The sequence below is a fragment of the Peromyscus leucopus genome, chromosome 4 (genome assembly GCF_004664715.2).
Source record: "Peromyscus leucopus breed LL Stock chromosome 4, UCI_PerLeu_2.1, whole genome shotgun sequence".
In the NCBI taxonomy this organism is placed as follows: Eukaryota; Metazoa; Chordata; class Mammalia; order Rodentia; family Cricetidae; genus Peromyscus; species Peromyscus leucopus.
In genome coordinates, this window is record NC_051066.1 from 133,155,696 (window position 1) to 133,170,898 (window position 15,203).

General features: G+C 47.8%; 1 protein-coding gene across 5 annotated transcripts in view; it reads left to right on the top strand.

The window, feature by feature from the left end:
• Dlgap4 (DLG associated protein 4) overlaps window positions 1-15,203 on the top strand; it is a 160,449-nt gene that overhangs the window by 135,888 nt on the left and 9,358 nt on the right. For 4 of the 5 annotated variants that reach the window (XM_028855598.2, XM_037205373.1, XM_028855603.1 and 1 more), the window contains 3 exons: window positions 1,788-2,149; window positions 4,788-4,876; window positions 5,391-5,803. In XM_028855598.2, coding sequence (XP_028711431.1) covers window positions 1,788-2,149; window positions 4,788-4,876; window positions 5,391-5,803 — 864 coding nt within the window. Of the gene's footprint in view, window positions 1-1,787; window positions 2,150-4,479; window positions 4,560-4,787; window positions 4,877-5,390; window positions 5,804-15,203 lie in introns of all 5 variants that reach the window. The other variant, XM_028855600.2, reaches the window with a different exon arrangement.

Genomic DNA, 15,203 nt, shown 5'->3' on the forward strand with positions numbered 1-15,203 from the left:
GAAGTTTAGAGTGGGAAGTGAGAACTCCTGACTGGAAGCACCCAGACACCTCACCTCCGCTGTGCAGGCTAGTCGCCAGCCTCATGACCATTTCTGCTCTAGCCTCTGCTGCTTTAGCACCACTCATCTGCAGGTTTAGGTTCCTTGATTGCAGGTTTATGTGCAGAGCAAGAAACAATGCAGAAAGTGACCTGGATTGCCCTGTAGCCTCTTCCCAGGACTCTTACACACTGTAGAATGGCATCACACCAGGATGCCAGCAAAGACACAGACCACCCATCTCACTTGGATTTCCGTCTGTGTGCACACACTAGTGCGTTTTCAGTGAGTGCAGTTTCTTCTCGTGTGGAGTTCCCATAATGATGCCGTGGTCACAGTTCCAGTCACTGCACGTGTAGGAGTCCACTTTACTGACTTCCCTCCGCTCTTCCTCATTGTCTTCTCCCCTAGTATTCCCTCAGCCCTGGCAGTTACTAATCTGTCTTCATTCTGTGAAAAAATCTGGTCACTTCAAGAATGTTATAAAAATAGTCATTCACTGTGAAACTTTGGGGAATTGCTTTACCCACTAGGCACAAGCGACGTGAGAGTCATTCAAGTCGTCATGTGGCTTAGTTAATTTCTTCTTACTCCCTAGTATAGATGTGCCACCGTTCAATCACTTAGCTACTTGTTTTCAGTTCCTGGGTTTTACAAAGAGAGTTGCCTGAACATGCATGTTTATTTCTATGTGCTACTTGCCTGATTATTCTTGCTGAGTTGTGTGATAATTGCATGTTTAATTTTATAAGAAAATGCCAATCCTTTTTCCAAGGTGGTTGTATGTCTCATTCAGTTTCTCCACAGCCTTAGTGTTTGATTGTATCACTTTCTCATAGCCATTCTATCAGGTGTGTAGTGATGCTCTCTACTCGCAGATAGAGGACTTTCTCCTGTGTCCCTTGTCCAGCCTCTGTGGCCCTGGGCCTTATTTTGTAGACTATCATTGAGTGGGTACCATCTCTATGATGAGTAGCTCCTGCTCCCAGGTAGGGCTTGCTTGGGTCCCTATAGGAGAGAGCATTCAAGACCTGCATAGGGGCTTGCCTTGGTGGGCCCTCATAGGAGAAGGCACTTAGAAGGACAGGACTGAGAAAGGTCCCTATTCAGATGCAGCACTGCTGGAAGAATTAATCTGGTTCCAGATAGTGCAGCCTGGGAAGCAAGCAGTAGCCTATGCTGATGTGTGCCCTGCTGCATGCCAGCCCCCAGGTGACTCAGACCTTGGGCAGTGCCTGTTTTCCTGACTCTTAGCAGGAACAGAGAGAAGGATCAAGCAGGGTGGAGTCTTGGGGGCAGCAGGCTGCTGTGTGCAGTCTTTGTAGGAAGAGTAAGTGGGTGAGAGCAGCAAAGTGTGTGTATTATTTTGTCCACACAGAGGGAGTGGGGAAGGAGAGTTAGAAAAAAGACTAAGAAACTGCAGGACCCAAAGGGTCACAGAGTAACCTGGGGAAGGCAAGATAAGTTCCTCTTGTTACTGCCTCCTCCTGACATTGGTCATGCTTTGCCACAGCCTTGTGGAGAGCATCTTAAATAGTATGGCTTCTCCACAAGATCTGGCCTTGCAAGAAGGTTACCAGGACCTATGCACCTGTAGTGGTCATTGCTGTGTGACTCTCATTCTCTTGCTTCAGAGCTCTCTGGCTGAGGTCAGAGCTTGGCCAAGTCAGACAGGGCCTTAGCCCAGAAAGGGCCTTTAAGGGTTAGAGGCTTCACCTTCACCTTGCCCTCCTCTCTCCCATCCGCAGGTTCATCATGCCTAGTGGCATATAAGAAGACCCCACCGCCGGTCCCTCCACGTACTACATCAAAGCCGTTCATCTCAGTCACCGTCCAGAGCAGTACTGAGTCTGCTCAGGACACCTACCTGGACAGTCAGGACCACAAGAGCGAAGTGACGAGCCAGTCGGGCTTGAGCAACTCATCGGACAGCCTGGACAGCAGTACCCGGCCACCCAGTGTGACACGCGGTGGAATCAGCCCAGGCCCTGAAGCTCCGGAACCACCCCCTAAGCATGCAGCTCTGAAGAGTGAACAAGGGACATTGACGAGCTCTGAGTCCCATTCCGAGGCCATTCCCAAAAGGAAACTGTCATCAATAGGAATACAAGTAGGAGTCCCTTTTGCACTGTCTTCTGTCTACTCCGTGCACCGGCCTGCTTGTAATTACATCTAGTGGAGGCCCACTAGGTCTCCCGGGAAGAGGTGTTTTTGTCTGTCTATTCAGGGGCATCTGCCCCAAGTGGCTGAACCAAATTCTGCCTGTAGCCACACTCGCTTATGTACAGCCGCCCGTGCTGCAGGTCCACAGCTGTGGACCTGTTTCTGATCCTCCAGTGGGTTGTCCCGGTGAATGTAGTTACACTCAGCCAGCGAGCTCCTGTACACTGTTTGCTGTCCACTGTCTGTCTGTCCACTCCATCCTTTGCCCTGCCAGACAACCCATGGGAGGTGGGGCTGGCTTAACAGTTCTCTAATCCAAGGTCAGCTCGGTACGGAAGCCATGGCCCCGCTTGGCAGCGGGGGGCATCGTGGAGCATAGACGCTGCTGGGCTAGAAGCCTGGGACCAGGGCCCTTGAGCCATGGGGGTTGTTCAAGGGGAACTTGACCCAGAGCCCACTCAGGCCTTGGGGACAGGTAGGTCGCTTGAAGCACCAGACCCATGGCTAAGTGAGAAGTGTGATGGCAGTCTCTCTGTCTCCCTTCTTGGAAAAGGGTCCAAATAAGCAGGGCCCTGTGGGCCCAAGTGCCAAGTTCCATCTCAAAGCCAAATCCATTGTATACTTACATCCACGGCCTCCAGCTTACCCAACTCCACTGCCTCGCAGCACCCAGTGTCAGGTGTCTGTCTGCTGTTAGCTGAGTGAGTGAGGCAAACCGGAGCTCACTCAGCCTTGCAGTCTTCAAGAACTGATCTAAGCCAGAGAGTCCTCTGCTAGCTGGCTGGACCTCCAGACTACAGCAGAAAGCAGTGAGTGAGGCTAGGCCAGCTGTAGTGGAAGGAGGTGAGGGCATTGGGGTGGGAAGATGGTGGAGTGGTTCCAAACCAGTGGGAGGGTTGAGAACAAGGTAGAGTGTGTTGGAAGTCGTGTTAGGGCTACAGGAATGTCTGTCTCAGTAGCCAGAGTGAATGTGATCAGGTTGATGACAAAACACTAGAGTGTAGGAGCTGGAGAGATGGCTCAGTGGTTAAGAGCACTGGCTGCTCTTCCAGAGGACCTGGTTCAATTCCCAGCACCCACATGGCAGCTCACAACTGTCTGTAACTCTAAGATCTGACCTCCTCACATAGACATACATGCAGCAAAACACCAGTGTACATAAAATAAGAATAGATAATCAACTGGGCAGTGGTGGCTCACGCCTTTAACCCCAGCACTCGGGAGGCAGAGCCAGGTGGATCTCTGTGAATTCAAGGGTCTACAGAACAAGATCCAGGAAAGGCACCAAAACTACACAGAGAAACCCTCTCTTGAAAAACAAAAACAAAAAAAAAGAATAATTAAAAAACAAAAACCACTAGAGTGAAAAAGGAGCAAGGGATGCATGCAGAGGGGAGACTGAACAGAACCAAAAACGCAGGCAGTTCCTTATCTTTGCCTGGGTTCCCAAGAGACAGCTCTGGCCTTCTGTTCCCCCACATACAGGAAGGAAGTTGGACAGATCCTGGCTCCCAGCTGGGTTTCTTCATGCGTGACCAGCACTTGCCCCTAACAGCCTCTCTAGGTGGGATTCTTACGACATAGGAAGTTGCCCAGTATTTGACCCTTGGTCCTGACCACCATGTCTTTGTTTGGGAAGACCACCTCCTTGTTGTCCAAACCAGGTTTTCTTCCCTTCTTAGGAGGTCAGGACCAGCTTTGATTCCTTCATTGAGAGTGAGGCACTAGGAAAAGAACTCTGGCTCCTAGTACCTCCTGAGCACCCCTTTACCCGACCTCACCCATGTTCTCACACGGTCTTTGGAGACAGCCATGCTTCCCAAGCTGGCTCTTGCCAATATTCCTATCCCAGAAAGCTGCTGTGACCCCTGCACCCAGAATCCCAGCTCCTGAGGCTGTCTTCCCACCCTGACCTCTCACGCCCCAGGTCAAGTGTGAACTCCTTCCATTGGAGCTGTGATGGGTGGGCTTAGCTGGCGGCTCCACAGTTGGGCCCAGGATGTGGCTGCTGCCATATCTCCTCCCCTTTACAAAGCGAGTGTGACAAGTCCAGGGACAGGATCCTGTAGCATCGCTGGCTCTGGGTTCTGGGCTTGAGAACTGCTGTCTGTGACGGGCTCCGAGTACGGGTGCCCACCAGTTCCCCTTCCAGGCCTCAGCAGGGTTAGGGGAGTGATCTTTGCCTCCAGACAGCCCTCGGCTTCAACTACACCAGATAACGGCTGTGGCTTTGTGTGTGTTCTCTCCCGTCGTCCTTTTCTCTCTGACCGTGTAAAGGAGAGGACTAGAAGGAGCGCTTCCCACCTCTCGGAGGACAACGGACCCAAAGCGATCGATGTGATGGCGCCCTCCTCAGAGTAGGGAAAGCCAGTCATCTCCATCCCCTCCCGCCTCTGCGCGAATGAGCAGTGCCCGGCTTAACCTGGCCCTACTTGGGCCCACGTGCAGTGTCTGCATGCCTGTGTCCGTCTGTCCACATGTCTGTTTGCGTCGTCCCACTAATGTGAATTTCAGCAGCAAGTGTGGTGTTTGTTTTTATTCTTGTCTTTGTCTCCGTGCCGTTGCTGTCGTTGTCCTTCAATAAGGTTGACTGCATTCAGCCAGTGCCAAAAGAGGAGCCCAGTCCCGCTACCAAATTCCAGTCCATCGGGGTTCAGGTAGAGGACGACTGGCGGTAAGTTGGACAGAGGTGTGGTGGCTGCTCTTCCCTCTCCTCTCCCTCCCTCCGCCCGCCTCACCTCTCCTGCTCTCCCTAACCCACTTCTCCTTGCTGGATCTCTAATAACCAAGCTGGGTGTGGGTGTGCTGGCGGCTCAGGTGTGGGGGCTGGGCAGGGCAGGGCAGGCGGGTGGACACATGAGCGCTTGCTCTGAGACCAGTCACCCCAAGGGGAGCAAGGCTGGGCTGGGCTATAGCCCCCAGCTCCCCTGATGTTGGTGGTCTTCCTGGCCCCACTGCAGTAAACAGACAACCTTATGACCTTGTCCTTGTGTGTGTGTGCGCGTGTGGGCATGGGCAGGGCGAGGGCTGAGCAGAGAATGAGCGGGGGCTGGGGGACCCGCTTCAGGCGCATGGTGAGCAGATGATGCATCCGTTTCTCTGTCTCCCCGTGTGTCCGGGTCAGGTGGCTGCTGGTTTCTGACCCTCTTGGTGACTCACTCCTTCTTGTCCCCACCCTGCCCCCACAGAAGCAGCGCCCCCTCTCACAGCATGTCCTCCCGTCGGGACACTGACTCCGATACCCAGGATGCCAATGACTCCAGCTGTAAGTCATCTGAGAGGAGTCTCCCAGACTGTACCCCACACCCCAATTCCATCAGCATTGATGCTGGCCCCCGACAGGCCCCCAAGATTGCCCAGATCAAGCGCAACCTCTCCTATGGAGACAACAGCGACCCTGCCCTGGAGGCATCTTCGCTGCCCCCACCCGACCCTTGGCTGGAGACCTCCTCCAGCTCCCCAGCAGAGCCAGCCCAGCCGGGGGCCTGCCGCAGGGATGGCTACTGGTTCCTGAAGCTCCTTCAGGCAGAAACAGAGAGACTGGAAGGCTGGTGCTGCCAGATGGACAAGGAGACCAAAGAGAACAACCTCTCTGAAGAAGGTGGGTCTCGCAAGGGTGATCCCCTGGGGGTCTGGTGTCACGCCAGCCTTGGAGTCTCTCGGGGGAACATGGGCTCCGTTCTTGGGCTACTTTTGTGAGCTTGCCACTCAGTGTTCATTCTTTCCACCTGCCTAACCTGACCTCTTCCCATGTGGGCATTATGATAGTAGCTGCCTGGTGTGCAGGTTGCGGGCTCAGCCTCACAGGATCCCAGCTCAGTCACCTGTTTCTGATCTTCATCTCTAGCTATGTAAGCACCTTGTGAGGACTGACTGGTAATTAGTGGAAAGGACATAAAGCAGCGCCATAATTATACCTTCCCAGCTCTTTATTGAGTGCTTACTGCCCACCAGGTACAGCCATCTGACCCAGCCTCAGCAGGCGGGGACTATAAATGCAGAGGCAGAAGTTTCTGCTTTCCCCCTTAATTTCTGTCAGTACTGTGCATACTTAAAAAGAAATGACCTCTGGCAAGGACTACCTGCAGTAGTGCTGGCTTGGCATGCAGGAAGCCCTGGGTTTATCCACTAGCACTACCAAAACAGAAGTGGGGTATGGGAGAAGGGACTAATGGATGCAGGGAGCCTGAGTCAGGGCATGGCAATTGGAGGCAGCCTCTGGGAACCTTCAGGCCATCACCCTGTACTGACCAAGTTCTGCCAGAGCCCAGCTTCCCCACTAGTTCCTCTACAACTAAAGGTTCAGGATGGACAAGCCTTCGTGTGCCAATAGGATGTCCCAGTGGCCCTGGTGATGTATTCTAAGGACACCTTTGATGATTCAGAGGGCACTGGTAGAGTCTGTTTATACTGTTTTATACTTTAGGCCTGTTCCCAGCTTTGATGTCACACCCACCTTGGGGCAGAGAACTCTTGAGGTGTGTGTGAGGTGTGTACCTGATATATTTAATAAGGATGTATTTTAAAAAATCAAACCAGGGGCAGAGATCAGAGAGCACCAAGTGTCTTAACAGGAGGCAGCCAGCCGGTGCTCCGCTGCCTGGTGCTCGGTGACCCTGTCACCGGTCTGCTCTATGGTCACCTGCACGTTTCTTCTTTGCAGTGTGATGGCCTTCTGTTTCCTCTCTAAAATGAAGTTACTAAGTATTGATTTCTTAGGGTTTCCTATTTTTCCTGGTTCCCTTGGCTTGCTTGGGCCTGGCCATGTTCTCTGGATCTGTTTCCAGCTGCAGGCCTTCTCCTGTTCTTCAGTACTGCCGTTGGCCCTTCCCCATGGGCACTTTGCTCCCACCACATGCTAGCTGTGTGGTCTTTGTCTCACTTTTCTGGACTAAACTTTATTCTGAGAGAACTTTCTGGATGCTCAGCATGTCCTTCAGACCTCATAGTTTAGGTATAAAGGTGAAACTAATAACATTCAGCGTGTGTGTGTGTGTGTGTGTGTGTGTGTGTGTGTGTGTGTGTGTGTGTGTGTAGCAATGTAGAAACGGAAGTGTAATGGCTGAGGTCATTTTCTCTCAGAACCTTAAAAGCATTGTGTAGTGCTTCCATTACTTGTAGTGCTTCTCTGCCCTTGGATTTTATTTCTGAAAGCTTTTAGGATCTTTACTTTCTGGCAAAACCTTAGCAATGTGCATAAGACAGGTCTTTATTCATTTATTTTGCTAATAGTTATTGGGCATGCCTAACTTGGAGACTTGGTCTTTGGCTCCATAGAACTAGTCTTATATTAATTAAAAAACAAAACAAAACAGAACAATAAAACAAACAAACCAGATGTAGCTAGAAATGGTGACACATAGTAATCCCAGCACATGAGAGGGCAAGAGGGTCACCATAAATTTGAGGCCAGCCTGGACTGCTGTTGTAGTTTCTTTTTCTATTGGCTATGATGAACTACAAGGGCTGACAAGGTAGCTCTCCAGGTAATGGCACTTGCCACTGATTCTAACAACCTCAGTTTAATCTCCGGGACCTATGTGGTAGAAGAAAAGCACTTACTCCTACAAGTTGCCCTCTGATTGCCACACATGTGCCGTGGCATACATACCCCCCCCACACACACACACAGAGCAAATAGGCAAATGTAACAAGACAAATTAAAGCTGGGCCAGATGGCATACACCCCAGCATTTGGGAGGCAGAGGCAAGTGAATCTCTATGAATTTGAGGTCAGACTGATCGATGTAGCAATTTCAAGCCCAGCCAGAGCTTCATAGTAAGACCATGTCTCAAAACAAACTGACAGAAGCAACTTAAAGAAGAAAGGATTTACCCTGACTCACAGTTCAAGAGCACAATCCATTGTGACCGGAAGTCAGGGAGCTTGAAACAGCTGGCCTCTGCACATCAATTAGGAACAGAGAGATAAAAATGCTTGCTGCTGCTCAGCTTTCTCTCTACTTGTTTAGTCCAGAATCCCAACCAGGGAATGGCTTACCCACAGTGGATGGATCTCTTAAACAAAAATCAAAATAAGTCCCCATAGGCATGCCCAGAGGCCCATCTCCTGGTGATTCTACATTCTGTAAAGCAGACAGTTAATTCCAACTGGCACAGCTACCCAGAGACACTATCTCGCTCCACAAAACAAAACAAAAACGTGGAGTGTGTTGGCCGTGGCATGATTCCAGCACTTGAGGCAGAGGTGGGGTATTACTAAACAGTACAGGCTAACCTGGACTACAGAGTGAGACTACTAAACAGTCGAGACTAGCCTGGGCTGCAGAGTCAGACTGTGTTTCCAAAAAAAAAAAAAAAAAGGCAAAAGAGCAAACAACTACTACTTTCTTTCTCATTTGTATTTGTTCTGGGGTTTTCTCCTTGAAATTCCTGTCAGGTGTCAGAGTTACTGGGTTGATATCTCATCTTTTCTTCCTCCCCCTAGGTTTTTGCTTTGTAGCCCAAGCTAGTGTAGGAGGCCAGCTCCCACCTTTTAAAAGGTTCCTATGAGGAGGAGAGAGGAATAAGAAACTTGTAGAGAGAAAGACAGCAGAGAGGAGACAGACAGAAACACAGGATAGCTTCAGGAGGACCGGGATCAAAATCTAATGGCCCCTTCTGACTCTTCAAAAGGGCCTTTTATAACAATGCCAAGTGACAGGGCAAAAAGACCTTCCCCTTGCTAGATCAAAGCATACCACACAGCCAAGTGCAAACCCTTTCAAATACCTGGTAACCACACCCGTGGTGCAGTCATCCCCTTATGCAGCCCTGCTGAGTAAAGAAAGCTCAGATTCTCAGACCCTGAGTAAGTTCTCACTAGGAAACCTCTGTGGGTCTCTACAACTCCCCCTTCTTAATATATTCAAGGGCCCCTCAGGCCTCTCAGATAGACTGTACCTGCCTTAGTCAACCTTACATATCCTTGAGATACACTTTCCATCAAGCATACTCTGTCTTAGGTTGGAAGCTAGCAAGAACATTGCCCATCCCTGACTACCAGCTTTTGGCAGGGGGAAGTACAGAGCTTAAACTCAGCTCTGACTCTGGTCCCTACTTGAAGTACTTTAAACAACCACAGCAATCCCTAGGGCTGCCACACACCCCATTAAAGGAGTAGAGGATGATAAAGATGGAATGTCTTTTTTGAATGGGTCTAGGATGTCTATAACAGCCTTAGCTGTACCAAGCCCTTTTTTTTTTTCTTTTTTTTTTTTTAAGATTTATTTATTATGTATACAGCATGTATGACCAGAAGAGGGCACCAGACCTTATTACAGATGGTTGTGAGCCACCATGTGGTTGCTGGGAATTGAACTCAGGACCTCTGGAAGAGCAGTCAGTGCTCTTAACCTCTAAGCCATTTCTCCAGCCCACCAAGCCCTTTTTTAAATCAATAAACTCTTGATGCAAATGCATCAAGTAAGTCAATAAATTCCTGGTGCAACTGTATCAGACTGAAAGACTCCCTTAGCTTCACCAAACTATGGTTCATTAATATCAACAGATTAACATAATTCTAGTATGAATATTACTATACACATTTACAACTAGCATGAATATTACTATATGTATTTACAATTCTTACAAAGTTACATTCAAAAGCAAGCTCTCTCTAGGACTACTTTGCAAACTTTAGCAAACATCTAAAAGAGATCTCTTAACAGAACTATTTACATTTTCTTCCAACAAAACCAAGAGTACGTGAATCATGAGTCACCACGGTTAAAATTGTATGTGATCTCAAAACTGTTTCATTTCTGAGGTTTGCAGAAGCTCAGAAAAGTCAGTTCTAATAACAGTCTTATAGCTCCCCTGAAAGTTTGAAATCATAGCCTAATTCGTCAGCGGCTCTAGAGTCTTTGTATCCAGCTCCTTTCAACCCAGGATTCGGTGAGTGCTGTTGCTAGGGGGCTGTGACACTCGGGACACTGCTGCTCCCCTCTCCCCAAACCACTTCTCCGCTGGGCCTTCCTAGACATTCCAGAACCAGTGGAAGTGTGCCCAGTGGCAGACGGTCACCGGCCAGGAGGCAGTCCCTTTACCCAAATTTATTGCAGTTCCCCTATATTCAACAGTTCAACTAAGTTCAAACAAATATTGCTGGAACTTCACTCCCAGCTACAGAGGCACTTTCAGTTAGCTTTCCCTAGAACGAAGGTGGAATTACCATACTGAGCTGCCTTTCTGTCAGCTAGTAAACAGGAACTGTGTGACTTTGGCTGCTGGCTCCATTCAGCTTTTTTACTGTTCTAGCCTGTCTGTGCCTCCCGTCTCTGGGCCTGCTTGCCTGGAGACCCCAGCATCCTGAGGCCCTAAGGGCTCTCTCATGCCTCATGTTGCATGGCCGAATGCTGTCACCCTGCTGCTACGAGCTATGGTGTTATCAGAGCTGACATTCCTCTGTTCCACACACCTTACCAAACACTCAGGCAGCCATCAACTTCTCTTTAATTTTTTGAAGCTGCATCTTAAGACTGCCATGAGCTCTCTCACCAGTGCCTTGTCCTTGATCGACTTTAATTAGCCCAGTGTTTCCCCTCTCTTGCATCTCAGGCACAACCCAGATTCCTTATTTGCCCTTAATTTTTTCCACACCCAAAGCAACTTCCCTGTGTTCTGACCGCTCTCCCTTGCCATGAGCCCTAATTCCTAAAGGATCTTAAAGTGGCCTGACAAACAGCATTAGCATTTTAATTGCCTCCTGACAAGCAAGCATTGGTCATATGTTTCCAGTCCCTGGGAGGTAAGGCTTCTAAGCTTTCTAAAAAGCTTGTGAAAATGCAGCATTTTGGAATTTGGGGCTGTACCAGCAGCAAGCCATTTTCATGGTCTCTGTACTGAAAATCAAGATCAAGCAAGCTTTTGCCCTTCTGCTCCACGGAAGGTTTCTGTCCTCCCTGAGCTCTCCTTAGAACACCTGCGTTACCATATGACAGGTGTACCGCCCCAATCAGACTCCCCACCTGGCACTGTCTGATGAGATTCCTTGAAGGAAGAGCCTTTTCAGAGAGATACCCGCCCTCCCGATAGATCTCCTTTGACCCTGCTTGTTCCCTCCCCCAAGATGCAGAGTTCCTGATGCTGCCGGCTGCCCTCTGCTAGCTGTTTTTCTAATACTGGCTTGAAGGGGAGATGCAGGATTATCAGCAAGGGTTTGCCATGTTCTGGGAGGTTTTTGTGCCAGGGCAATTATGGGTGGCTTTCTCATTATGATAGATGACCCCCCAGGTGAGTCTAATTCTGCTCCTGTAGAAGGAAGAGAGACCTGGGAAGAAGAGACCTGAAGAGCTTCCAGTTGTTGAAAAAGAGAAATTACTAAGTTTTTCAAGCCCTTTAGTTCCTCCCTTGTCTCATTTCAAGACTTCTGTTCCTTATACTCAGCTTTGTGGCCAAGAGGGAACAAACCCTGATTGAACAATGTTGTGAAAGTGTTCTCATATAGTGGCACTGCTGGCAGAGTGGAGGGTTTTGTCTCACCTGAGTCCGCCTCAGGGAAAATTCCCCCCTGCCACTCAGGGCTTAGATCTAAACTGTCCCAAATTAAGCCTACAAGCCAAAAGCTTCCACAGGAATCTTTTCTAGCCCATGTTCCTCATAATATTTTTACATATCAACTCCGATTCTCCCCCAGGAGCCTGCGTCCAGAGTCCCATAGTCAGGGAGCCAAGGACACAGTTCCTCTTCGAACTCCAAGAACCCCTGTACTTGTTGCGGTTCTACCTCAACTCCCTAGTTTTCAGACTTTCTACAAGCAAATATACAAACGTCGGCTTACTATTTCCCTGCCCCATAGCGGCTTTTCTTTCTCAGACTGCTAAATCCACAGTGGCTGCTTGTTTCTGGATGCTGTTTTTTGTGCATCAGGTCTGGCACTAGGGAAATTCTACTCTTACAATAAGTTTCTTCCTACACAATATTCCTGTACCAAAGCCCTATATTTTTTCCTAATTTAATAGAAATTAAGAGAAAGAAACCTAGACACAGAGAGATACTTGCTGTAGCCTAATTTTTCTACATACACTTTTTGCTCCTGAAGAATAAAATATGACTGCCTAGCCTTTTCTTACAAAACCAAACATGTCTAACTGCTTCCACAGGATTTTTCTACTCTCACTCACTTATCCTCCGTACCCAAGTCCCTGTTTGGGCATCATCTGTGGGAGGCCAGCTCCTACCTTTTAAAAGGTTCCTATGAGGAAAGAGGAATAAGAAACTTATAGATAGAAAGATAGCAGAGGTGAGAAAGAGAAACACAGGCTAGCTTCGGGAGGACCAGGATCAAAATCCACTGGCCCCTTCTGTCTTTTCAAGAGGGCTTTTTATAACAGTGCCAAGGGACAAGACAAAGGATCAAAGCATACCTGCACAGCCCAGTGCAGACCCTTCCAAACGCCTAGTAACCATGCCTGTGGTCCAATCATCACCTATGCAGCCCTGCTGGGTAAAACAAGCTCAGATTCTTGGACTCTGAATAACTTCTCACTAGGAAACCTCTGTGGGTCTCTACAAGCTAGCTTTGCATTCAGTGTGTAGCCAAGGCTGGCCTCAAACTTGAAGTCCTCCTCTTTTAGCCTGCCAAGTCCAGGACCACAGGACGAGCACCACCATACTCTGCCTTTCCTCTTCTCTGCATCATGTATTGACTTTCCCATGTGTTTTAAAAATCTTTTTTTTTTTCTTTCATTTCTCAACTGCCTAAGTTGGTTACTTAGTATTACTTCCACTAACCTGTATCCCAGCCCTGAGCCTTACTGAGATATAACTCATATGCTATAAAATAAATCCTTTTGAAGTAATACTCAGACTCGAAAGGAGTCGCTCTTTGGTCCTCAGGCCACCACTAAGGTTTACCCATGTTGTGGTGTGTACCAGTATTTCATTCCTTTGTGTTGCCAAATAATGTTCCATTTTTATGGATGTACCACATCTTATTTATGCAGTTCATCTGTTGACAGGCATTTGGCTCATTCCTGTTTGAAGGCTTTTATGACTAGTGCTACAGTGAACATTGATGTACAATTTTAGTGTGGGTCTGTACTCATTCTTTGTATATATACCCAGGAAAGGAATTGCTCAGCTTTTTTAGAATCAGCTGAACTATTCTCCATGGCAGCTGTATATGAAGCTTCTCATTTCCTGGTACCTTTTAAAGTTATTTAGGCAGAGTCTCACTGTATGGTACAGGCAGGAATTCATGATCACCCTCCTTCCTTTGCCTCTCCAGGTTTTATTTTATTTTATTTTTGTTTATTTATTTTTTTTACTTATAGAGGTAAGGTTTCTCTGTGTGGCCCTGTCTCTCCCGGAACTCGCTCTGTAGACCAGGCTGGCCTTGAACTCAGAAATCCACCTGCCTCTGTCTCTCAGTGCTGGAATTAAAGGTGTATGTCACTACTACCAGGCTCTTTTTTTTTTTCTTTTAACTTGTCTAGAACTTAGTATGTAGCTCTGCCTGCCTATGCCTTCCAGGTGCTATAATTAAAGGTGTACACCGCCACAACTGGCTTGAGCACTCCTTTTGTTTATTTTAATGAAAGACATTTTTATTATTTTACTATATAACGTTAGTGAATATACCACATTCCATTCTCTCAAGGGGCCAAAAGGTATGAGATAACATTTCTCCTGGCTTCTGAGAAGCTGAAGTGATCAGTAGAGAGGAACGTTTTATAGCGTGTTTTATGGTGGGACCTTGCTCTTCTATCTGCTTTTCAGCATGGGTCGTTTGACTCTTTGTTAGGCACAGAAGTTGACCAAAGTGTAGGCTTTGTGTGCTCATGTGAAATGTCCACAGGTTGCTGTCATAACTCATCCTACCAGAGTGAGCTCTGCTCCGCAGTCATGGCCGTCGGGAAGAGAAGGTGCAAACACTGTGACACACAAGGCAGCTGCACTCTGGGTCGGTGATTCCTGCTTCAGGATCTCTGTGTGTCGCCTGTTTGCAGCCATCTTGGTTATCAAGGACCTTTTCAGACTGGCCCAAAAATGATGTTTAAAAGATTCTAGCCAGGTGGTGGTGGTGCACGCCTTTAACCCCAGCACTTGGAAAGCAGAGACAGGTGGATCTCTGTGAGTTCAAGGCCAGCCTGGTCTACAGAGCGAGATCCAGGACAGGCTCCAAAACTACACAGAGAAACCCTGTCTCAAAAAAACCAAACAAACAAAAAAAAGTAAAACCTGTATCCTAATTAAGTAAGTAAGTAAGTAAGTAAATAAATAAATAAATAAATAAATAAATAAATAAATAAATAAATAAAAGCTAGGCATTCTAGCTTTCTTTCTGCAAGCCTGCCATCTTGCCTCTCAAAGTACTTTTATGTGATAGCCATGTTAGTGACTGTGATATCTCACTGTGGTTTCGGTATATTTCTATGGTGACTAGTAATGTTGATAATATCTTAATAGGTGCTTACTGGATTTTTTTAGACCAGGCTATCTTCAGATGCACAGAGATCCACCTGCCTTTGCTTCCTAAGTGTTGGGACTATAGGCGTGAAGCCACCACATCTGGCCTGCTTACTGGGCTTTTGTGTTCTTTACTGGAGAACTCCATTGACGTTAGTATCTTCAGACTGTCTATCATACGATGATATGGCTAACCAGCACATTCATTTCTTCATATGATTTTCCCTTGATGAGTATAGCATCTCCTTTCTTTCTGAGACATTTAGGCATATTGACTTTCCTGGGTTCCTACATTTCTTTAGGTCTTTAGGATTGGAGGCTTTCTTGGAATGTCCAGTGAACGTTAGTTTATTCCTATTTAAAAATGATGCCTTGAAGGTGAGAGCAAGAGAATGCTGCTGTTGTTGACCTTGTAGTAGTATTTAATTCCATCAAGAAATTTAAAGGAGGAAAGTAGACTGGAGGTGTAGCTCAATAGTAGAGCACTTGCTCAGCCTGAATGAAGCCTTGATCCTTAGCACCACACACACACACACACACACACACACACACACCAGAAAGAAAAAAAGGGGGAACCTATATCAGACCAA